Source organism: Camelus dromedarius, chromosome 6 (genome assembly GCF_036321535.1).
Source record: "Camelus dromedarius isolate mCamDro1 chromosome 6, mCamDro1.pat, whole genome shotgun sequence".
Classification (NCBI taxonomy): domain Eukaryota; kingdom Metazoa; phylum Chordata; class Mammalia; order Artiodactyla; family Camelidae; genus Camelus; species Camelus dromedarius.
The window spans coordinates 50,947,755-50,974,250 of NC_087441.1; the positions used below are offsets into that span (position 1 = coordinate 50,947,755).

Below are 26,496 nucleotides of genomic sequence, written 5' to 3' on the forward strand. Positions count from 1 at the left end.
AGTTTGATGAATCCTTCTAGGTCAAGACTTAAAAAAAAAAAGATGCAAGTGACCCATGTAATTTAAAATTTTTCTAGTAGCCAGAATAAAAAAGTGAAAATAAACAGGTGAAATTAATTTTAATATACTAACCCAGTATATACCAAATATTATTTCAACATGTCATCATTATAAGAATTAAGATATTTCACATTTTTCTCTTTGTATTAAGTCTTTGAAATCTGGTGTGTATTTCACACTTACTGCATGTCTCAATTTGCACCAGCCACATTTCAAATATAAATATCCATATTTGGCTAGTGGCTACCCTACTGAACAGGGCAGTTCAAAGCACAGTTTATTTTCAGTTTCATTCTTCTCCGTTAAGCTTCTGGAACTGTGATGAGAACAATTTGCCATGTGAATTCCTAGAACTTATTGTTAGTAGTTCTCCCTATCATATGGCCTCCTTGTATTATTTACCTTTTGATGCATTTGTCTTGTCTCATGGCTAAAATGTAAATTCTTTTAAGGCCGGAGCCATGAACTGATTGACTCTCAAGGTTGGAAATACCTTTAACAAAACCATCAACTGTTTCTTCTCTTGATATATGGCTCCTCTGCACTTAGTTCCTATTAAGTAAGCCCTCAGAATCTACTTAAAGTCAAATCCAGTGGTCAAGGCATCCATGCATCCTAAAGCAGACACCTTCTCTGGTTAGTGCTATAAGGGGATCTTCTTTTCAGGATCTGAAATCTGTTTCTCTCAAGTCTGCCTCTCTTAAGAGCACATGAAACAAATCGATGTCACATGATGAGTTTTTACATATTTAGCGATAGTCCTGGTAGCTTTGTCTTTTCTATGAGAATTTTCCCAAGTTCAATCAGTACTTCTTTATTTGCCATGCTTTTGAGTACTCTTTATCATTTTGCTCTTCTCTAAAATAATTCCAACTTATGTGAGATCTTCTTAAAGTGCTTGATTTAGAATAGAACACTGAACGCCAGAAATCTGGCCAGTGAAGAGTATAATTGGATCACTATTGGCTGCCTCTCTATAAAAATACGGTTCTACTAGGCGTCAAGACACATTCCTAACGAGGGAGGACGGAAGAGAAAAAAGGAGCCACAACCTATTATTAACTCACACCACATTTGCATGCCCGGCTTTTAGTCAAGAACTGTACACACACGCACCACACTGTTCTTGAGGCTAATTTTTCTTAATGACCCCTTCCTGTCTTTTCAATTGAGCCAGGGAATCTTGGTATTTTGTTTTTGGTGGGTTTTGCCCGACAAAAGGACCAAATAGAAGAGGGAACTTTTAGGAGAACTAAACTGAGAGTCCAGAAAACTTCAGGAAAGCGGGACTTGAGACCAAGGGACCGTGTATAAAGTGACCAGCAGCCAGGATTCTGACTGGTGACGATGATGGCAATTACTCAGTTCTTCATTCATACTCAGGGGTCGTCTCTCCTTTACCTGTAATAGGAATTACCTCCTTCATGTCTTCACCCTACAGAGAAGGGCGGGGAGAAGATGCGGCCGACTCAGATAATTGCAGGGAAAGACGCTCAGGTGAGGACAACTCAACAGACGCGGAGTCCCAGGAACGAGGGCGCCCGAACCCATGCCCGACCGGGGGCGCGCCCTCACCACAGGTCTGGTGCGGCTCTGACTGAGCGCGGCGGCGGGAGGCGGGGCGGCGGGAGGCGGGGCGGCGGCGCGCGCACGCGGGTGGGGCGGGGTTGGGGAGCCGACGTGCCGACGTTGGCGGCGCTGCGGGCGGGTGACGTGTAGCCCCGCGACTGCTCCGCCCCCTCCCTCCTCGCCGGGTCTGTGTGTCTGTCCGGGTGTCCGGCGGTCTTTGCAGACCTTTCCCGGGGACGGGGAGCGACCCTGCAAATCCGGCGAGGGGTGCGGACGAGGACCTGGCGGTGCAGCTGCCCCCAGACATCCTCAGCCCTGCCCTCCGCTCCCCTCCGACGTGGGAAGTAAAAGATCAAACCGAAAGGGAGGGAGGCGTCGAGGCGGGAGCTGGCTGAGTGATGGGAAGCGTGTGAAGCGGGGCCGAGAGGTGAGGAGGTGGAAGTGGAAGGAGGAGAAGGGGCGCTGCGGCCTGGGGTTAGCTGGCGGGAGGCGGGGACTGCTGGGCCGGCCACGGGACCACGGTGCCCCTTGGGCGATTCTCATTCGGCCCCGGAGGCAAGCCCGGACCTGTCATCCCTTTCCGGCCCCAAAGACTTGTCAGTAGTCTCCGACGGTCTCGTCCTACTCTTGGAATTTGTAGATGGTGATGGGGATCAAAAAAAATCAACCCGAGTCGCCTGTTGCACAGGTGTTAAACCACACCGTGATGACCAGATGGGTGATTTTTTTTCCCCCTGTGCGTGGGTGATTTGTTTTCATTTTTTTTTTCATTACAAAAGTGTGGTAACTTTTTCGTTTTCTTCACGTGGATTTTGGGAGAAAAATCTGCTTCCTTGTGTTTTTTTACCTCCGCGCTGAAAACTAAATAGCCTGGGTAGCGAGTGGACCATGGTAAATTGTGGGTGAATTTAGCAATCGAGGAGTCCTGAATGCTATTTTGAAATAAGCATGTGTATGTGCGAGCGTGTTAGGGAGGTATTGTGGGTACGTGAGCAGTTATTTTAAATATTTCTTATCATGAATTAACTTATTCATTGAACGCAGTGTGTTCATATATTTTGCTATTCTTTGGTTTAAAAGAAGTATAATTTTACAGATAGCTAAACTTTGGTATGAATGGTATCACATGTTCAGTTCAAAGTAGTAATCACTTTTTTGTCTTTCTTTCCCTAAGATTAGAGTAGATAGCCGTTATCTCCATCACCAGATTTCATGTTTCATAGATTGAAATCATTTTTCTGATTTTCAAAGTGTTCTCAAAAGTTGAGAATTCAGTTTTTGATTTCTCTCTGGATTGTGCTCCTGTTCATGTATCTTTTATTTTATTTTTTTAGATGGGGGAAGATAATTAGGTTTATTTATTTATTTTTTGATTTTTTTTTAATGGAGGTACCCAGGACCTCCTAAGTATGCACTCTACCACTGAGCACTATGCTCCCCATGTATCTTTTATTTTTAATTATGGTATTATAATAATATTCTTGCATAAGAAAAATACTCCCTAGAGATGCTCATCCAGGGTAAGCTAAATAATATTTGAGTGAATTAGTATTTCGTAACAGCCTTGTGATCCCTGCTGAACAGTTTTAGTTTGTTTTCACTAAAGTAAACATTCACTCAGTGATGTCTACTTGTGTACCAGGCACTATGCTAGGACTAGGAAATCAAGAGAGAGATGATATCTGTGCTTTTGGAACTTCTGTAGTCCAGTGCCCTCTTAATAGGGAATCTAGACTAGGGTTCCTCTTCATGCCTTGGATCTCTAAGTTGACCAAAGCAAGGCTTTTTGCAAGAATAAGTTATTGTCAGTGTTTATATGTTAGTGGCATTGAAAGAGGAGTGGATCCTTTTACTTGAACAGCATGACTTGATTTTGCCTTTGATCAAAAAGATAGTATACATGCTAGTGTTTTGCCAGTTACAAGGAGTAAGTTTTCTTTTTGCAGAGTTGGCTTAATTATAAAATTCACAATTGGAAATCAGTTTTTACCTGGAAAAAAAAAAACCTTTATTTTTCTGGTTTTTACATTAGTCTTATTGAGCTATGTGTTAATAACTTGTAATTTTTAAGAGTTCTATGCACAAAGCATATTCATCAGGAAATGTATAGTATTTGTTGACTGAAGTAAATTTGTTGCCCTACAGTACCTTCCATGGGGAGGTAGCTAGCATAAGCCCTTTTAATACAGAATAGCCTTGATGTAATATGGCAGTTTTCAGCTTTGAGCAGCTATCTACCTGAAACTGCAATTTTAGTAAACAAACATTACCAAGGAGGAAGGAGTGAGGTATCTAGTATGTATTTAGTAGTCATCCAAAGGCCGGCATTGTGTATGTCTCTTACAGTGTACTCTAAAATTACTTAAAGTAGGGACTGGATCTTATTTCTTATTTCTTTTGCCTAATATAACACCTAGCGCAGAATTGACAGACCTATATGGCTGTTGATTTATTCAGTATATACCATCTCATTTAAGTACTGTGTTTTGCATGTAGATGAGTAAGTGACTTTGTTTGAGTATGTGTACTTTTTGTTCAGTTTCATTTTTCTGCTGTCTTTTAGCTATGATAACCTGTCTTACAGGTTATCCTGATTTATTTCTGAAACTGTCACTGTGATTCAGAGTTAATGCAATTAAAATCAGGTTCCAGCACCCTAATTTAATCAGATTATTCATCCTGAAAGGGGCATAAAAATTGATTTTGTAATACCTCTTTATTTTGTTGATCAGAAAATTGATACCCACAGAAGTTAGCTGATTTTCTACTATCAAACAAAAATTGGCATCGGAACTAATTTCTCTTTATTTTAATTCTCCTTTTTACTATACTCTGCCTCTCTTTATTATCATTTGAATAGATTAACTCTTGGGGACCTTTGTAAATTAAGGTAGATTCCCATTTTATCTGCCTGTTTTTGGAGTTTGGGGCTAGTTTTCCTCCACTTCTCTGAATCCCTCTTCAAAGAGAATTCTTAGGAACTGCATTTGTTACCAAAGGTTTAAACTGACATGGAAAATTAGAGTGGAATTTGGAGAGGTGTGTAATTTTAAAAATGTAGTATATAAGGAGTTTACAGGTGACAGGATTCCCAGGGTATGTTTTAATAAGATATTTGGCAAGAAATATTTATATTTGAAGAAGAGAAAGTTCACACCTAGTTATTTAATGACTAAAGCAAAGATTGTCAAAGTACTGAGTCATAATTTCTGGGGGTGGTGTCTGAAAATGTCTATTTTCAAGCAGCTCCCCAATAATTCCAATGCAACCAATTCATATTGTTGAAGAGCTTCTACATTTTAAAACATATGAATTCAAGAGCCTCTTAATTTTGGCATAGTATTTATTCTATTAAACCGGAACTTCAAAAGAAGGAAGGTAGTTTATCTAAGGATTATAGAGTAAGTAGTCAGGGAGGCAGTTGCTAATGTTTTCCAGCATTTCCAAAGACTTGCTTGGTCATTTTGAAATGAAGTCAGTGAGTAGCAAGTTACCCAGTTGTGTGTAGCTAAGAAACATGGCATGTAACTTTGATAAAGAAAAACTTACATTCCATTCCAAGAGAGGAAATCCCTGCATACTGCTGAGACAACTTGTCTTCTTAGAAAAATACTTGAAAATGAATAAAACTCCCAACAGGCTAATCAGATAGAACAATGTAAAAATGTTAAATTCTACTCTTACTTAGAAATAAATATGTCTTCCTCTTGATTTAAGAAATTTAATTATAAAATTCTAAATAAATGATTTATATGAAGAAATTAATATGAAGGTGGTATTCAGCTTGCAAAAATAGTTTCAGTGCATCTTTTCCCAGTGCACATGCATTTTCCAAAATGAGACCTGCTTTAAGTAGTACCTCTAACACCAGAGAGGCTCACTAACTAAACATTCTGTTTGAACATTTTTCTAAGGTGTGAATGAAGCTTTGAAAAAAATTTATTTTTAGCACTGCTTTTACTCTGGGAATTGGAATGGTAAGGAAGAACCTAAAAATCACTCCCAGAAAGCTTCACAGATTAATGCTCTGAGTACACATCATTGAACAAATATTTATTGAGTTCCTTGGCACTGGCCAAGAACCATATAAGATACCAGGGAAAAGCAAGACGTACACTACATGTGCTCTCTTGGAGATTATTGTCAAGATACTGACTTTGTGAGACTGTTCAGTGAATTTACTTGGGGCAGAGAAAAATACTAAAGCATGGCCATCAAATGCTCTGGCCAACCTGAAGTTAGCAAAGTAGAGGTTTTGTCACTAATTAGAAAAGTGGAAAAGCTGGTATTTAAGTCATTGATTTTGGCCATCAGCTTGGAGAAAAAATGACTGGGTTCTAGAGAGTTTGAAGGGTAACTCATTTAACGTCAATTTTTGAAAACTCTTCTGTTTGCATTTGTTAGAAACAGAATACTAGAAGAACACAGCTGAAATTCTAAATCCAGTGGACATTTTACTTCATTTGACATGGCTGCCATAACTCTTTCTTAAAAGTCACCCTTCCCTTGGTTTTGGAGATACCATCCTGGCCTTTTTTGGCCTCCTACTGTACAAAAATCTCCTTTATAGACCATTTCCACCTATTTATTCTGTAAAGGCTCATTTTCCTCCACCTTCTGCTGTCTTTTCTCCTTAGTCTTCACAGAAATCCTTGGGTGATTATTATCTATTCTCATGGTATTCCTCATGTTTCTCGTGTTTATATCCTGAAACCAGACCCCTCTCCTTAACTACATACCTGAATATTCAATCCTATTTGACTCATACAGATATATCAAACTCGGCTTGTTTGAGATTGAACCCATGATATTCCTACCACCATAACTCCCCCTTCCTTCTCTCCTCCCCGGCAAAAAAAAAAAAATGTCTGAGCCCTAGTTTACATACCATCAACCCAATCTATAAATGTGGAAGTCAGCTGTGATCCTCATCTCCTTCCACACCACAAATAAAAATAATCCTAGTAAGCCAGATAGATTTGATTGAATCACCTGGATTCATCCACTTTTCTCTAAATCACTACCAATACTTTAACTGAGAACTCATCATCTCTTCATCTTCATCTCTTCACCTGGTTACTGTAACAGTCTCTTAATGTCTTTCTGCTTCAGGCCTTGCTTCCTGTGGTCCATTTCCTTTGCTACAGTCCTAGTAATCCTTATTAAACATAGCCCAAATCAAACAAGGTCTGAGAAGTAACATTGAATTTGGCAATATTGAGCTTATTTGTGACCTTAATAGCTCTTTTGGTGGAATAGTGGAGGTAAAAGCCTGATTGGACTGGAGTTTCTGCCTTAGATAGGGATCAAAAAAGCGGGGTGTTAATTGAAGAGGGCTGTGGAGTCAGCAGAGGTTTTTAAATAGGGGAGCTGCTACAGCATATTTTTAGGTTTTGGAAATCATCCAGTAGAGAAAATATTACTAATAAGGAGAGAGGGGACAGTTTAACTCCAGCAACTCTTATCACTGTATCCCCACTGAATAAATTTTCCTTGAATTAATTAATGGATGGATAAAAGTATTTTCATTGGCTGCAGTATAATATTTTTTAAATCATTGCTGAATAAAGATCTCTTCAGTTAACACAGTTTTCAGATTGTTATGGGAATTGGTTAGGTTTCAGCCTTCCTTGGTTAGATTACCATTTTGGTTATTTTTTCACTCTCGTGAACCTGTGTTTCTCAAGTCTGCAGCTACCCTTACGCCCTTACACATGGTTTATTCATATGTGTCATCACTATGGATTTGTCTGATCTTTAACTTTGTGTTCATTTTTCCTGTTTTAACTTTAAAAAGTTGATACCTATTCAGAAATTTGGAGACCTCTTTTTAGCTGTTATTCTTGTCTAAAGAAGATAGTGTTTGCTAGAAGAGTGAAGGAAGACAGATTTTTGAATGTTCATTGTAGGATTCCTAAATGAAATACAGGATGCAGAGTTAAGTTTGAATTTCAAAACAACAAGTAATCTTTTTTTAGTATAAATATATCTCATGTAAGTATGTCCCAAATATTGCATGGGACATATTCTACTAAAAAATTATTTGTTGTTTACCTGAAATTCAAATTTAACTCCGCAGTCTATATTTTTATTTGCTAATCTGGCAACTGTAGCTTAGAGAAAAGGGTTGTATGATTCTTAGTCTGAGAATATAAGCACAAAGATAGACCACCAGAGTTTGAGTCTTCTGAAAATGTAATTCTGATGGTATAGTCACTCATAACTCTGATGATCAAGAAGAGAGAAGCATCTTAAGAAACATGTTGTGCCTGAATATTTTTAGAAATATGAATTGAACATGTAGAAAGAGTACACAAATCAAAGACAAATAAAAGAGAATTTATAAGACCTGTGATGATGTCTTAGAAGAAACATTAAGGTTAGCAAAAACTTTTTAAGCTACATTCAGCAGCCTGTTTTTTGGGGCAATTGCGAGCATCTTAAAAGAGAAAATAGATTTATTTAATTACTTAATCTGCTTCCTTTTTATGCTAAGGGGAACGGAGAATGGACTCTGGGTTGAAAATGGCAGAATTGATTTGGGTTAAGTGGATTTGAAGCACATTATGTGTGGCAATATTAAAAGAGTACCCAGATGTTCAAGTGTTCAGTCTGTCATGAGCCTGAGAATTTTCACTACTGTTTTCAGAACCTGTGATTTGCCAGCATTCAGTTTGATGCTTTCACAACTATTATCTCTCTTATTACAATTCTGTGTTTATTTAAAACTTAATTAAAACTTTTAATTGTGTATTACTTCAAGAATATGGAAAATTTCAGAAAAAGATATAACAAACACTAAAATACTAATCATGCAGATTTAACAGGTATTGAATTTTACCTTATTTACTTCAGTTCTTTTCTTTTAAAAAATACTGCTAATTTTTTCTTCTTTTGTCACTTCTCTCCTTTGCCCCCCCTCGCCCCCCAATCCATTACTTTGAAGCTGGTGTATATAGTTCTCATGCATGTTTCTACGTATTTCTGTGTGCCCGGATATAAACCAAGACTTAATGAGGTTGATGGAAAGAAATGGGACTTGATTAGCTTGGTGAAGAGAAAACTTAAAGTAGGATGACAGGTTACTTCAGCTATCTAGAAGTCACTCATGAAAAGAGTGCTTAAATTTGATAACTTACTGACGTTAGGCAGTACAGGTAATTTTTTTAGAGTACTTTTACGATCAGAAAGCAACATCTAGTACTTAAAGACCCAGTTATTTTATGGTCTATTCTTAATGAGAATGCTTATAAAACATTTTTAAAACAATTAAAAAAAATCATTGTTCAACCTGTACAGATGTCATTTTTTATTAAAAAATCAACAAATATTATACTTTTTACTATAAAAAGTTAACCAGCAATCTACAGAAATGACTGTATTACTATTTAAAAATTTGTTAAGGGCACATGCTTAAGACATTAGAGAAAGTGAGTTTTAAAATATGTTCCTCGGTTTTGATGCTTTTTGAAGCATGGTGTTTCAGTAGTTAAATTCTGTAAAGGTCAGAGATGTCATTGACGAAACCTGTTTTTCCTCTGAATTGCCGTATATATAATTTGCTGGTAAGAAAGGTGGCCTAGAAGTTAGAAAATAAGAAAGAATGAGAAATATGGGCCTGACCCTTTCAAAACTACCTTTCAGGTTAGGAAGCTGTGAGCAGTAGATGATGGAGTCTGATAGGGAAGTGAGAGTTCAGCTTAGAACAAGGCACAGAGCAAACACTCTTATGGACTGTATTTGTCAGAGCACGTTTCTGACTAATATAAAGGGAAAGAGAGTATCCTGTTTTTATAAGTAATTAAGTTTTTACTCCTAAGTAAATATTGAAACAAACAGTTCAGACCAGAATGTTAAATAATGGTCACAGCAACACATTCTTACAGAAAGATTAAGTGAAACATGTATTAAATGTGATAGAGTAACACAATAAAATTCTTACTATCTCTGTATTTGTTCTAATTCATAATGTCTGATGAGTTAGTAATTTACTTTTCTGACTTTTCTGTTTTTATATTTCTTGTTTACCACGTAAGTTCATTTGAGTCCTGATTTTAGTGTCTAGTTTTTTTCTACTTTAGAGAGAAGGGTGAAGATTTCTTCTGTTAACAGATATGTGCCAGCTTCTTTTACATAGTATCAATGTTAGGGCTCTTTAAGAGTTTTCTCTACTATGCTCAAAACTAAGTAAAGAGTAAAGTCATGATACCTTTGGTGGATACTTTTCTGAGTTTGGAGTGTAAAATCCTAGTTGTCTGGTTGTGAGAACGTGCGTCAGATTTCTAAAAGGTCGCCAGTTGCAGAGCTTACATGCAGGAATGTGATGGTGTGCCATGTATTTGTGACACAGAGGAACAAGTAAGTGGTTGAGGTCAGGAAAATCCTTTCTCTCTAATGGGCTAAAGCTGGTTCCAGAGCATCACTTGAATTTTGGTTTGATGTGTGAAGGTACCTCTTGAGAGGAGGTATTCATGGTTTCCATTCAAATTAATCTTCTTAGGGCCTTATTAAGGGGCGAGCACAAATTCCTTAGGTCTGTCTTTCAGAGGCCCATAGATCAGGGTGGAATGAGAATTTTGCCTTTCTCAGATAATCTGGGCCAGGACCTTTTCCACTGGAATTGCACACTGCCTGGTATGTAGTGGGTCTGCTCCATGTGTTCTCTATAGAGTAATATGTGTGCTTGTTCTTTGTGGAATGTTCTTTCTGACTATTCTTGTTCTCATCTGCTGTTGATATGTTATTTCAGCCACTTATTTTCCCAAAACATTTGAAAGAAAAACTTTTCTTATCCCTTGTTAAAAAGTACAATTATTACAACCATGGGGGTGTTCTGTAGACTTTGGTTTATAGTGATGAGCCTGTCTAGCTTTTGGATGGGAAACCTGCTGTTAATGTAAGTCAGTGGCTGGAGGGATAAGTTAGAGAAAGAATCCCGTATGTATACATTTTATTTTTAACAAGTCATTATATATTTTGATTTATATAAACAGTGTTTATGTATGTACTTAATTATGTTTCCTTTGCTTTCTCTATTCTCCATACTCCAAGTGTGTATCCTAATTTGATTGGAAACTATTCAAGGGCAGTTGATTATTGCTTAAGAATGAGTTAGGATCTAAAGTGCAGTTATTGGGTGGACATTATAAATAGTTAAAATTTCCCTTGAAAATCCTTTGGGAGGACACGAGGCTGTCACAACATACTGTCTCTCAGTATGTCATGTGCAGCCACATTTTTCCTCCAAACTTGGAGCATATCACAATATCTAAGGATGAACCAAATGAAAAACTTGACTTGTGTTTAGGGGCCGTGTTGTATACTTTTTAGAAAGCGAACTTAGTTTTAAATATTTGAGTCATGCAATGCAGCAAGATTCTTACAGTTTGATATGTATGTAGTGACTGGAACAGACTAAGGGAGTGTCATTTTCTTGTTGCTCATCCCCATTCACTCCAGAGAATGTGTTCAGTGTGTGAAATAGTGGGCAGAATCTCCAGTATTATTGTTTATGTCTGTCTGTACCTTATATTTTGGCCTGTTGTGTTTGATTAATTCAAATAATTACATACACCTGTGATATGACTCCACTACAGTAACCAGCTGGTAGCAATAAGATACATTATAGGTAAGGAATACAAGTTCAATACAAGTAAGTAAAGATTTTCTTTAGGAATTACCATGAAAAAAAACACCCCCTTTTGAAATGGCATAATATAGGATCGTATGTATAATATCTCTTAAGGCTGATGCTGTCTAAGTTCTTATCTTAACAGTATTAAATGTATCACAACTTGATTTTTTAAATAGATGAATTAAAATATAAATATTTCAATTTTTTTTTCAAGATATTGTTTGTGGGCATATAATTCTGTTTTAAGTATTGAAATCTTAAATTCTAGTTTTTACTCCATTCACAACCTACTCCATCTTTTCAGTGTGTTTATCCATTAACTACATTATATCATTTTTACTTTTTATTTCCCTCCTAATAATTCCCTCGTATCCATGATTACCAACAAGTAATTGCTTGGCTTTATCTCATTAGGCAATATAGTTTGTCTTTTCTGGAGCTTTTGTTATTTCTTTTTAATTAAAAATACTGTAACTATATTTCCCAAAGTTGCTATCAAGTAGTCAGGCCCTAAAAGAGTTGAGAAACACTCTGAAAAGAATATGGAATGTGAAGAATAAATCTTACAAATTTTTTGTGTTACTTCAGAATAATGTGTACTAAAATTCTAGCTCATTGATGATTGGTTGATATCATTTCATGAAGAGAAATATATTACTGTCAGATTTTTTTCCTGCCTGTTTCAGTGTTAAAAAGGGCAATTAACTTCTTCAAGACAGCTTCTTTTTAAATCTGCACATATATCTAATCAACACCTAAAGAACTGTTCAGATAACCATAGGTCGGTATTTCTGGCCAACAACAACAACAGCAACAAAATTTGACTTCCAGGGTTTCAGTCTTTTAGAAATTGTGTTTGTTGTGAGAGATTTTTTGTTTTACATATTTGTCATTTAGTAGATTATACTAAATGTGGAATAAAAATTACTGAGGTAACAGTTGTTTTGTAGGTCTGTTTATCTTGATGAACATTCATTGTCCTTTTACATCAGAACTTTTAACCATGAACATTATGACCTGTCTTTAAGACCTCCTGGTTGAGAGTCTTTTCCTTTCATTTGGACCTCAAGTCCAGCACTTAATTGTTCGCATCATTTAGGCTCCACTGTACTTCTACTGTCCCTGTGTTATAAATAAGCTTAACCTCTCATCATACCAACCTTTGTTTCTTTGCCAGATTGTTACCACTCTAAATTTATGGTTTCCAGTATGAAATGAGCTTTCATTTGGTACCTGAAAAATCCTTTTATGGTTTGCTAGTCAACTTCCTCTCATTGTTGGTGGTAAGGTCAAACTTTACCTGTCTTCAAAAATTCCATCTCATCTTCTTTTGAATAGTTTTGGCAGATCTAAAAGAAAATAGGAGTAATGTTGGCAGAACTCCCTTTTACCACATTTTTTCTCTCCCCATTCACCTTCTGCTTCCCATGTTACAAACATATCTGCACTTACACTCATCTATTCCACCATGCTCCTCCTTCTGTCCAAGTCTTCGCTCTAGACCTATGCTTATCTCCTGCATTCTCAGAGACCCTACTCCCATAAGTTACCATTTTTCTTCTGGTTATTCAACGTTTCCCTCGTTCTCTGTGACTCTCCCTTGGTTACAGAATTGTGGTCAGCTCTCCTGTGTTTCCAAAAACTCTCAACCCCATGTATTTTGCTATTTCTTGCCTTTTTGTCTTCACCCAATTTCCTTGAAAGAATAGGTACTACCTATTTTATTTCCCCATTTTCTCCCTTTCCATTTATCCTTCAACCCACTGAAATTTGCTTTCTCCCAGCGTTTTTTGAAACTGTGTATGCTAAAGTCGTCTAAGACTGAAGAGTGGCTGAGTACACTAGACTCTGTAGCATAGCATTTAAAACTTTCTTTTCATCTGACAACTCTTTGCTGATCTCTAAGGACTCTGTCCTTGGACCTCTACTGTCTACTTTCAAGAAGCTTTTATGCCTGGATGGGGTTCATGGCATTTATGCAGCCTCTGAAATGTATTACAAAATATTTATAAGTATATATGTCTGTTTTCTTAGGGAGAGGGTCCACAGGTTTATATAAATAATTTGACTTAGAAAAATATGTTCATCCATGCTTTTAACTGTGTTGAACTGATAAGACTACATTCTGTATTTCCAGACCAGACCTTTGATTGAGATAACTTTCCAAATGATTGCTTATCTCCAGTTTAACTCCACCTTTAATCTTCTCACTACACTTAAGTCTGAGTAATTTTTCTACAGTGTGTTAAATGTTTTTATCAAGATAAAAAGTGTTTAAACTGAGACATGTTGGGTCTCTGTTTACATCTTTAGTCTTATTTCGTGAGTCTCCAAATGCACTTTTATGTAGGGGGTTTTTAAGCAATAATCTGTTATTTTAGTTTTCTACTTCATACCTTTGCCTTGGAATAACCTTTTCTTCCCCACCAGGCCAACTCATTCAAGTCCTTTGAATCTCAGCTTCCTTCCTTCTTATCTAACCTTCCTTTCCACCCTCTTAGGTGTTTCTCCCTTGTCTTCCTACAGTTACATCTTTCTAATTGTTGTACTTGTTTTTCTTCCTTTTCAGCTATACTGTTAATTTGTTATGTAGGGCAAATGCAATAATATCAAAAAATTTTTTCTTTTAATTTCTAGAGCCTTACACTGTATCTAATGTATAGTGGGCAGAATGTTTAAGTATTTAGTGATTAAGTGAATAACCAAAGACTTAAAATTTGTTTTCTCAGTTTGACCTTTATACATTTCAGATAGCCTTATCTTTGTACTGGTACAAACACAGTGAATTTTGAAGAATAGAATTCTGTAAGCCTTACTTATACCCAGTGCTTAGCAAAGTTCCTACTGGATAGGAGATACTCAAACTTTTGTGAGTAAATTATTTATAGGTGACTATCAGCAAATGAGCTGTTACATCTTACAGTGTTGTTCATTTAACCTGAAAAAGAAAATAGATAAGAACAAATTAGAAAGTCAAGTAATGTGCTTTACTTCATTTTTTGGACAAGTACAATTCATACTGATTATTTTGATGAGCCCTCAGGGAGCTTTAATGTTTCCTGTTAGTATAGTATATAACAGTGTGACCTCATTACCAGGCCCAACTGGTAGATCTCTTCTTCAAGTTTGGGTGTGAGTAATATCTTGTTTTGTTAGGAGTTATTAAGTTTGTGAATTAGAATGAAAAGCAATGAAAAATTATTCCCCACATTTTTTTTTTTTTTTTTTTCTCCCCACATCTTAAAGAGAGGGGCAGGACATTCGGATTACTGTGAGATGTGTCAAAATGATGAAAACAGTAGTCCCAAATACCCTATTAATTCATAAGGCTGCCTTGAGGCAGGATATTCCATGTATCATATGTCTCTTGTTCTGATGCTACATTTTGAAAGCACTAACTAGCGTGGTAAAAGGTAGGTTCTGAGACAGAAGATGTTCAGTTTAGTGTCAAGACCTTTCTTTAAAGACTTAGGACTTAATGTCAGTCATCATGAATAGAATTCTTGTCTTTGCAATCTCTCAATCTAGGTAGAGAATTTAAATTCCAATGCCCCAAGGCATCCATTGTGTGCTCTACTTCTCGATAGATGATATTAACTATGTTCCATCCGTGGGAGAATTGAGAAAAACACTCAATTCACTTTCAGTAAGACTTAATTCTCTCACACATCCTGGTTAAAAAGACTGTTGGGAAGCAGATTGTGCACCTAACTCAGGCCACTGAATTCTTAATGTGGTTAGAAATCCTTGGTCATTATTGATTTGAAACAAAATTGAATGGTGACTTAAGAATAAAAGATACCATCTGTACGACAGTGGTTCTCAAAGTATGGTCTTTGACCTGCTGCATCACTGGAGAACTTGTTGGAAATATGAAATTCTTGTGTTCCATCTCAGTGCCATCTGATCTGCTGAATCAGAAAATTGGGGATGAAGAATAGAGAGGGGCTCAGCAATTTGAGAAGCCCTCTAGGTGGCTTTGATGCACACTAAATTTTGAGAGTCTCAGTGCCGTCCACTGACTCCTTTCATTTCTTCTTTCAGATACTTCAGAAAGAATGTTACCTAGTTTTAGAAAAATCCAGATATGATTCTCTGAATCATTTCCTTTCCAGAAGTGCTCTCCTAAATTCATTTCCAATAAGTAGTTGAAATGTAAAGTCAGCTAGCTAGGGAGTTTACTTGCAAATTGGATCATTTTACTTTTCTGATTAAAATTCTTCAGTGTGATGTGAAGAATCCAACTCCTTTTTTCCTTAGCTGCTCTGATGCCATTTCCTTACTGATTTGCAGTGCAATCATCTATGTTTTTTACTTTATCTTTTTCATTTCTGATTTCTAATTTAATTGTATTTTGCTCAGAAACTATGACCTATATAAAGGGGTCAGCAAACTAATTTGGTCATCCTGAGCTGGAGAATGGTCTATACTTTTGAAGTGTTGTTTTTTTAAAAGAAAAAAAAAAGCAAAGAACATATGGCAGAGACTGCATGTATCCTGCTATACCTAAATAAAGTATTTACTCTGTTTTTCTACAGTCAAGGTTTGTTGACCCCTCATCTATACAATACTTACTTTTTGAAAGCTGTTGAAATTTACTTTATGGCTTAGTATAGATAGGCCACTTTAAATTGTTACAAATGTATTTGGATGTATATTTTCTAGTCATTAGGTACAGATATGTGTGTGTGTATATATATACGTGTGTGTATATATATATATATATATATATATAGTATTTATCATATGTATATTAAGTTAAACTTTCCGATTTCATTGTTCAAGTTCCCTATTTTTTGTTGAGTTTCTTTTGTTGATTTGACCTGTCAACAGTTGATCAATTGTTGAACTTTTACTCTGATGTTGAACTTTTCACATTTTTCTGGAGGTCTGTTTGTTTTATTTTGAGATTATTTCATAAGGGCATCCAGTTTTAAAATTTTTATTCCTTTTTAGTGAACTGTATCTTTTATTATTATGTAGAGAGGTTTTTTTCCCCTATCCCTAATAATATCTTTTGTTTTAAAGTCTATTTTGTCTGAGCTGATATTTTTGATACAGCCACCAGCTACTTTTGATTTTTATTCACAGGAAGATCTTGTTCCATCCCTTGACTTTCAGTCTTTTTCCTGTTTTAGGTGTAGCTATAGTGTTTACATGATTGCTGTTTAGTAATTCAGTCTCTCAGTCTTTTGAGTGTTAATGTTAATTCATTTACATTTATTGTGAGTTTTGATGTATTTGGACTTGTTTCTCTTTGATCTACTTAATCTATACTTTGTCTATTGGTAATAGCATACGGGGTTATTTCTTCAGGTCTCTCTCTCTTTTCCAGGTCACCACTTTTCTCTTTCCTGTGTCTAATCTATTGTTTAACTCATCTGTGGATTGTTTTTAAATTTAACAACTAGATATTTTTATTTCTTAAAGTTGTATTTTCAGATTTGCCTAGTAATTTTTATCATTCATTATTTTGAAAATTTACTCTTGTTAAATGTTTCATACACTTATTTTATATCTAATTACTCTAATAAAGGAGCCAGAGATTTTTCCAAGTATTAAACTTTGTAATAATGTCAAGGATATAAGCAATCAAGAAGAGCAGAAGCAGGGAGTGGTCTGAGACATTGTATACGGCCCTCTCATTCTTTTGTTCTCACAATAGACACATAATCTTTGGACCATAATAGTCAGTGAGGTATCTTAATTGAAGTTCGTGGATCTTTTAACACTGTGGGAAGTGTCTGGGATATATAACATCCCTATTTTAGAATCTGGAGTGGGATTTTATAAGCTGATACTACTATTTTGGGTTAGATAATTCTTTGTTGTGAGGAGCCTATCCTGTGCCTTATAGTATGTTTAGTAGCATCACTGGCCTCCATCCACCAGAAGACAGTAGTACCCTCCCAACTCATTAGATGTGACAGCCCAAAGTGTCACCTCATGTTGCCAGATGTCCAAGGCAGGACAGAATCATCCCTATTTGAGGACTGTCCTAGACTTGTACAGCTTATGTCACATTCTCCAGGGAGCCATGCCTTATAAACCTGTAGATTGTAGTTTTGTTATAATAAGCAATCTTAAACCAGAATATTCCCTCTAAGAATATTCACTCTAAGAATATTCCATAAATAAGAATTCCCCAGAAAATAAACAAGGCAACAGAGAAATTAAATACTACAATAGAAAAACTAGATTTGGTGGATATTTTCAGAGCATTACACCCCCCAAAAATAGGATATACATTCTTTTCAAGTGCACATGGAACATTTTCCAGGATCGATCATGTACTTGGGCACAAAAGAAACCTCAACAATTTTAAGAAGATAGAAATTATCTCAAACATCTTTACTGACCACAATGCTATGAAACTGGAAATCAACAACAGAGAAACAAAGGAGAAAAAAAGGAAAGCATGGAGATTAAACAATATGTTATTGAAAAAACAATGGATCAATGAGGAAATCAAAGCTGAAATTAAAAAATACCTTGAGACAAATGATAATGAAAGCACAACCACTCAAAACCTATGGGACACAGCAAAGGCAGTGCTAAGAGGGAAGTTTATAGCGATACAGGCCTTCCTCAAAAAAGAAGAACAATCTCAAATAAACAATTTAACCCACCACCTGAATGAATTAGAAAAAGAAGAACAAAAAGCCCCAAAAAGCAGCAGAAGGAAGGAAATAATAAAGAACTGAGAGGAATTAAATACAATAGAGATTAACAAGACCATAGAAAAAAATCAACCAAACCAAAAGCTGGTTTTTTGAAAAAGTAAATAAAATCGACAAACCTCTGGCCAAACTCACAAAGAAGAAAAAAGAGAGAGCACAAATTAGCAAAATAAGAAAGGAAAATGGAGAAATTACAACAAACAAAATAGAAATACAGAATATCATATGAGAATATTATGAAAAACTATATGGAACCAAACTGGATAACCTAGAGGAGATGGACAAGTTTCTGGAAACATACTGTCCACCGAAACTGAATCAAGAAGAATCTGAACACTTGAACAATCCGATCACTAGAAAGGAAATAGAAATAGCAATTAAAAACCTCCCTACAAATAAAAGTCCAGGACCGGACGGCTTCACCGGGGAATTCTACCAAACATACAAAGAAGAACTCATACCAGTCCTTCTCAAACTCTTCCAGACGATTGAAAAGGAGGGAATACTCCCAAACTCATTCTATGAAGCCACCATCACCCTGATACCAAAACCAGGCAAAGACACTACAAAAAAAGAGAATTATAAGCCAATATCACTGATGAACATAGACTCCAAAATCCTCACCAAAATTTTAGCAAATAGAATCCAACAACACATAAAAAAGATTATACATCATGACCAAGTGGGGTTCATCCCAGGGACACAAGGCTGGTTCAACATACGCAAATCAATCAGTGTAATACATCACATCAACAAGAGAAAGGACAAAAACCACATGATCATCTCAATCGATGCAGAAAAAGCATTTGATAAAATTCAACACCCATTTATGATAAAAACTCTCGCCAAAGTGGGTATAGAGGGAACATATCTCAACATAATAAAAGCTATATATGACAAACCTACAGCCAGCATAGTACTCAACGGTGAAAAACTCAAAAGCTTCCCACTAAAATCTGGGGCAAGACAAGGATGCCCACTATCACCTCTCCTATTCAACATAGTCCTGGAAGTCCTAGCCACAGCAGTCAGGCAAGAGAAAGAAATAAAAGGGATCCAAATTGGAAAAGAAGAGGTAAAAGTGTCATTATATGCTGATGACATGTTACTATATATAGAAAACCCTAAAAGGTCCACACAAAAGCTACTAGAGCTGATTGAAGAATTCAGCAAGGTAGCAGGTTACAAAATTAACGTTCAAAAATCAGTTGCATTTCTTTACACTAACGATAAATCAACAGAAGAAGAAAGTAAAGAAACAATCCCCTTTAAAATAGCACCCAAAGTAATAAAATATCTGGGAATAAATCTAACCAAGGAGGTGAAAGAATTATACACAGAAAACTATAAACCATTGATGAAGGAAATTAAAGAAGACTTTAAAAAGTGGAAAGATATTCCATGCTCCTGGATTGGAAGAATCAATATTGTTAAAATGGTCACACTGCCCAAGGCAATCTACAGATTTAATGCAATCCCTATCCAATTACCCAGGACATATTTCACAGAACTAGAAAAAATCATAATAAAATTCATATGGAACCATCAAAGACCTAGAATTGCCAAAGCATTACTGAAGAGAAAGAAAGAGGCTGGAGGAATAACTCTCCCAGACTTCAGACAATACTATAGAGCTACAGTCATCAAGACAGCATGGTATTGGTACCAAAACAGACATATAGACCAATGGAACAGAATAGAGAGCCCAGAAATGAACCCACAAACTTTTGGTCAACTCATCTTTGACAAAGGAGGCAAGAATATACATTGGAATAAAGACAGTCTCTTCAGCAAATGGTGTTGGGAAAACTGGACAGCAGCATGTAAAACAATGAAGCTAGAACACTCCCTTACACCATATACAAAAATCAACTCAAAATGGATTAAAGAATTAAACATAAGACAAGATACAATAAACCTCCTAGAGGAAAACATAGGCAAAACATTATCTGACATACATCTCAAAAATTTTCTCCTAGAAGAAATAAAAGCAAGAATAAACAAATGGGACCTAATGAAACTTACAAGCTTCTGCACAGCAAAGGAAACCAGAAATAAAACAAGAAGAAAACCTACGGAATGGGAGAAAATTTTTGCAAGTGAAACCGACAAAGGCTTGATCTCCAGAATATATAAGCAGCTCATACGACTCAATAAGAAAAAAATAAACAACCCAATCCAAAAATGGGCAGAAGACCTAAACAAGCAATTCTCCAAGGAAGACATACAAATGATCAAAAAGCACATGAAAAAATGCTCAATATCACTAATTATCAGAGAAATGCAAATCAAAACTACAATGAGGTATCACCTCACACCAGTCAGAATGGCCGTCATTCAAAAATCCACAAATGACAAATGCTGGAGAGGCTGTGGAGAAAGGGGAACCCTCCTACACTGCTGGTGGGAATGCAGTTTGGTGCAGCCACTATGGAAAACAGTGTGGAGATTCCTCAAAAGACTAGGAATAGACTTACCATATGACCCAGGAATCCCACTCCTGGGCTTGTATCCAGAAGGAAATCTACTTCAGGATGACACCTGCACCCCAATGTTCATAGCAGCACTATTTACAATAGCCAAAACATAGAAACAGCCTAAATGTCCATCAACAGGTGACTGGATAAAGAAGAGGTGGTATATTTATACAATGGAATACTATTCAGCCATAAAAACCGACAACATAATGCCATTTGCAGCAACATGGATGCTCCTGGAGAATGTCATTCTAAGTGAAGTAAGCCAGAAAGAGAAAGAAAAATACCATATGAGATCGCTCATATGTGGAATCTAAAAAACAAAAACAAACAAACAAACAAAAACAAAGCGTAAATAAAGGACAGAAATAGACTCACAGACAGAGAATACAGACTTGTGGTTACCAGGGGGGTGGAGGGTGGGAAGGGATAGACTGGGATTTCAAAATTGTAGAATAGACTACACTGTATAGCACAGGGAAATATACACAAAATGTTATGATAACTCACAGAGAAAAAAATGTGACAATGAGTGTGTATATGTCCATGAATAACTGAAAAATTGTGCTGAACACTGGAATTTGACACAACATTGTAAAATGATTATAAATCAATAAAAAATGTTAAAAAAAAAAAAGAATTCCCCTCATAGTAAATATTATTACTCTGTTTGCCTAAAGATTAGTTGTTTAGTTGTTAGCATATAAGCAAGGAGATTAGATTGGAACATCTGACTTCTTTCCCCAGGAGTTCTCCCCTTCCTCAGCTGCTTGAATTATTTTCTCTCTTGTTCTTTGGTCTCCCTGTTACCACGATCTCCTTTTCTCTGTTTTTCTTCCTCTTATTATTTACCAAATAATTATTGTGTGCCAAAAATATTTCAGTACTGTTCTTTTTGCCAGGGAAGATCAGTGAAATGAAGGTCTTTATTGTCATGAAGCTTACTCTTTGTGGGGTGAGACAGTACATAAATAAGAAAATCAATAAGAGAATGTCAAAATATTAACTAGTGCCTATAAACAGAATTAAACTTTTGTTCTTCGATGGATAGTAACTGGGTAGCTACCCTGACTCAGATTATGTGGTCAAGAAAGGCCACATCTCAGGAGGTATCTTTTAAATCAAGACTTGTTTGTCAAGGAGTCAGCTCTATGAACATAGAGGAGCATAAGAAATCAATGATGAAAATGCATGTAGGTGGAAACATGCTTGGTACTTTAAGAAGAGAAAAAGCCAGTGAGACTGAAATTAAAGGATAATGTGAGATGAAATCAGCATAAAACAAAATTAGAGAAAAGATGGGCAAGTGCTTTCATCTCTTTCAATATTACTGGCTGTGGTAATATAGTATTTGATGCCTGTCCTTAAGAATCTGTAGAATTAACTTTGAAGGAATGTTATAGTAGTATCCACAAATAAGTGTTTTGTTCTGTTTTTCTTTTTTAGTCTTTTTTCTTTTTTTTTTTTTTTTTTACCCATAAGTCAGTGTGTTATAAAAAAACTACTTGGGTAGAAAATATGTCAGGAGAATTTTTCGTCTTTGGTAGTAATTGCTTTTTTAACTAATTGGTTTATTTTTTCTCTTGTACAAGCCAATTTGTTGAGTTTGATTACCTCTCCCACCTCCTCCCTACAGATAAATATCATCTTGTTTTGTTTCAGTTTCAGGTTTCTCATTGTATGGATCACTGATTGAATAATAGATGGCTTTGCCTCGTCTCACAGGAGCCTTGCGCTCCTTTTCAAATGTCACCAAGCAAGATAATTACAATGAAGAAGTGGCTGACTTACAGGTAAATGTTTTAGATGAAAACAATTATAAACATAAAATATGGGCACATTTTGACATTCTTTTTCACAGTTCTGTGTGCCTTTTATCTTGTTTGGTGTTATACCAAGAAGGGGAATGGGTATATTGATGTTTGCTGTAGAAATAGTTCTCTTAAGCACCTACGACTATATTGTCAAAGAGAACAAACAGAGCTATGATATTGAATCCCTTGTTAATTTTTCTATTCCATAGGTTTCTATCTCAGTTAATTTTGTAATTTAATCCAGTAATTAAAATTTGAGTAAATTTTTAGGTCTCTGGTAAAATTCTTATCAAATGGTCAGAAACAATGTCTGTACTAAAACATGGAAATGTGAATATTAATCTCTTAAACTGAGTAGCTGGTCTCATAATTGGCTTCTGTCTTGCCTTATAAATGGTTGTGAATTTTAGAGGCCTAAAGGCTCATAAACTATACATATGAAGGAATGAGCCATATAATATAATACATGACAGAACTGGCCCTATGCTGTTTTTTAGAAAACAGCAGTCACTTTGCTAATACCTTATTTGAATCTATTATAGAATATTAGCATCGTTTATTAGTAGGTTGGAATTTACTGCTTAAAGCCCTTATGCGATTTTACAATTAATAGATTCACTTAAAAATTGATACTAGGAAGAAAAGATATGTAATAGTCTCTAGAAATTTTTCCTCTAATGTTGATACAGAGTTTTGCTACGTACAAACAGTTAGCCTTCTTTATGTTGGGAGCTGTTTTGCAATTTTAGAACAATTAAACTAAGGATATATTCTATACAATTAATTAATACTGCTATCGTACTTGAATCATTTCCTCTCCTCATCTAACCAAGGCCCTTTTACTGGTTATTTTATGTTAGAAATACAACAGAAGATTTTAAAATTTGAGAAATGTGTAAGTACTACATGCTTATCCCATGTCATTTAATTTATTCTTGTAGGCTTTTAAATACTTTTTTCCCCCCTAAGGAAAGAAAGTAGCAGATATAATGTGCCTCACTTTATTGTAATTTTTTAATCTTGGGAAATATCCAACATATACGAAAGAGAGAGAAAAGTAAAATGAACCTATGTACTTATGAGCCATTTAACAGCTTAATTCAATTTAGGACCAACTTATTTCATCTCTACATTCACCTATTTTCCTCCCCCGAAACCCAGGTTAATTAGCTCCATTTCAATTTAGAAAACTGAGAGTCAGGGAAGTAATAGTGAATTATGAAGGTAATAGGAATATCATCAGTACAACCAATAAGAAAATTACATAATAGGAATATCATCAGTACAATCAAGAAGAAAATTACAGTTTTCTGTCTGACCTGCTACTTTTCATTTGGTCAGAGGACTTCAGAAAGTTTAATCCATGGATCAAGTCCAATGATTTGAAGTAAAATTTTTTTATTGCTTTCTGTGTCAGTTCTTTTTTTTTTTTTTTTTTTAACTTTTTTCAGAGGGGGGAGGTAATTATGTTTATTTTTTTTTCATGAAGGTACTGGGAATTGAACCCAGGACCTCATGCATGCTAAGCATGCGCTCCACCACTGAGCTACACTGTTCCCACTGTGTCAGTTCTTGAGAATGGGAAGATTTATTCAAGAAAAAGAGTGTGTATAGATAAGAATCTCCTAGATGCCTAACCTGTCCTAGGATCATACTTAAGAAAGTGGTGATGATTTGAATATACTGAGCCCATCATAGGAATCTAATTTTTGTTAAATGCCTTTTATCAAAAAGCATGACATAAAAAGCTCTTATATACAATATAGTTAAACAAGCTATGTTAAAAACAAGCAGAAATATGAAAAAGAGGTACATGGGGTGTTACCAGTTGTTATTATCTGAATGTTAGACTTTTTTGCTTTTTACTTTCCAGTATGAAAATTATTTCATAATGAGTATTCATTATGATTAAACTGTAAAAAAAAAAAAAGAAGCTTTTATTAAACATATCTTTTAAACAAATGAGATTCTTTTAAATTATATTTACATAAAGCTCCTTCTGGGAGCTGTAAATTTGGATATGAATAGATACAGTTTGAATTCTTGTGGATAGTGAGTGCCAAGTTGTATAATGTAATGCATAATATATGTAATAAATGATAGATTTGAGAAAAACCTTTAATCAATATGTCTCTGTATTATGCTGTCTGTTTCAGATGAAGCGGTCTAAACTTCATGAACAGATTGTAGGTTTGGACCTGACATGGAAGAAGATAGTAAAATTTTTGAATGAAAAACTGGAGAAGAGTGAAATGCAAAGTGTAAATGAAGACTTAAAAGATTTATTGCAGGCTGCAAAACAAATAGGTATCTTTTTTTTTTTTTAATTTTTTTTAAAACCACGATAGTTCAAAAACAGATTCCTTTTAAACTATATAATATATAGTGAAAGGTTAAAATTTCCAGGAAAGTATTCATAATTATGAGACAGTCTCACATATCATGGAGCTTAAGATTCTGTATAGTATAGCGGCAGAAGTATACTAGTAATTATAATACAGTCAAACTTGAGGAATTTATAGAAATTCAGAGTTTGAAAACCACTGTCTTGATTGAAATAAGGATAGGGTAAATTAAAATTTTAATGTAGTTGGGAGGAACCTTAAAAGCCATGTAGCTCAGTCTCTTTTATTGACGCCTGCCTAGCACACAGCAAGGGGCAGTACTGCAGCCGAACTTTGCTTCACTTCCCGCCGCACGCTAGCATTCTCATCAATTGCTTATACTTGAAGGAAGTTGTAATTAGGGATTGTAAGACTGTATGCTTACCACAGGTTACTTTCCCATAATTGAGGACAGAACGAAACAAAACAAATGACTCTTTGGTAAAATGTCTGAATTTGTTCATTGAAATTCATCGTCTCATTTCATACTCTGATAATTAAAAATTGTAGTTAACACTACTGTAGTTCTAACTTCAAATTCAGATTTATACCTACAAAAAGTTCAGACTGATAATTCTGGCCCTGCGTGATCTGGCTTTCACCTTTCTCTTTGACCTCAAGTCATCCTTGTTTTCACTGACTGTGCTTCAGATACATGGCCTTTCTCACTTCCTCAAACTCACCAAGTTGGTGCCTATTTGGGGGTCTTTGTACATGCTCTTCCCTGTGCTGAGAATGCTTTTCTGTCCTAATCTTAGAGCAGATAGATCCTTTCTTGTCATTCTGTGCTTACCTAAAAATTATTTCTTTAATGAGGCCCTCATTGATATCCAATCTCAAGTTGTTACGCAGTCATTCTTTATGTTGTAATCCTCAGTAACATTTTCTTACAACATTTATTATTATCTGATATTATGCTTGTTTGTTTATTGCCTGTGTTTTGCTACTAAGATGTAAGTTTCATGAAAATAGCATCTTATTTTTCTTGTTCAACATACTCCATTCCAGTGCTTAGAATAATGCCTGGCATATTTTAGGCTCTTAATGAAGATTTCACTTGATAAATAAATGAAAACGTTGTCTCAGATGATTTCTTGGTTAGAAGGAAAATTGAGATCCTTCACCATATGCTGGTTGGCAGATTTCTTCCCTTCACCAACTTTGGAAGGTGTTTCTGTTGTATCTCATATACTTAAACACTTCTTTTTTATGATCATCAAATCTTTGAATTTATTATTCAAATATTTTTATTTTGTTTGATGTATTAATTAGTTACTGGTTTGTAATATAGTATACTATTGAATTTAATGTCCTTATTGTTTTAAGTTGTGAAAGTACAAAATGAATGTCATGTATGTTTTTTCAATTAGATGATCTTTTGAAGTTCAAGAGCTTTAGTAAGAATTGAGTTTGCTTAAGCCTAAGGAAAATAGAGGACACTTTGATGTGATTTGTGATAGCATTTGACATAGAATCATACTTTATATTTTAAGAATATTGAGGCAGTTAGGTTCATTGGAAAATAGTAGGGAAAATGCAGTCTCTAGTCTCCCTAGTTTACACTGAGTAGGGTCTTAACCCTTCTGAGCTTCACTATTCATTCCTGAGATGCCACTGGGGCAGGGGCGGGGGTGGGGGGGAACAGGCAGGTGAGGTGGGAGGGGTGGTAGTCTGACTCAAGTACTTTTCAAAAACTCTAATGTACTTCCTCTTGTGTAATTTCATTTTAAAAACACCCCAGAATAGTTAGCAAAAACACTGTAAAATAATTGAACTTGAATTATTCAGTGTCATGACTAAATTATTTCTGTATTAGATGTAGAAATTAAGAGTTTTAAAAAACTCTTTAAAAAAATAAGTTATTCTTTAGACTACTTC

The 26,496-nt window shown here is 35.5% G+C and overlaps 1 protein-coding gene and 1 long non-coding RNA gene across 4 annotated transcripts in view; one reads left to right on the forward strand and one right to left on the reverse strand.

Annotated features, from left to right (window-relative positions):
- LOC116154359 (uncharacterized) overlaps positions 1-1,644 on the reverse strand; it is a 305,717-nt gene extending 304,073 nt beyond the window's left edge. The window contains exon 1 of the long non-coding RNA XR_004138226.2: positions 1,462-1,644. This is a non-coding gene — a long non-coding RNA (uncharacterized LOC116154359). The remainder of the gene's footprint in view (positions 1-1,461) is intronic.
- A 139-nt stretch (positions 1,645-1,783) lies between these two features.
- ASCC3 (activating signal cointegrator 1 complex subunit 3) overlaps positions 1,784-26,496 on the forward strand; it is a 302,695-nt gene continuing 277,982 nt past the window's right edge. For 2 of the 3 annotated variants that reach the window (XM_010989648.3, XM_031456078.2), the window contains exons 1-3: positions 1,784-2,056; positions 22,083-22,213; positions 24,391-24,541. In XM_010989648.3, the coding sequence (XP_010987950.2) occupies positions 22,124-22,213; positions 24,391-24,541 (241 nt within the window). In that variant the 5' untranslated portion in view covers positions 1,784-2,056; positions 22,083-22,123. Of the gene's footprint in view, positions 2,057-22,082; positions 22,214-23,098; positions 23,130-24,390; positions 24,542-26,496 lie in introns of those variants that run through there. The other variant, XM_064486823.1, reaches the window with a different exon arrangement.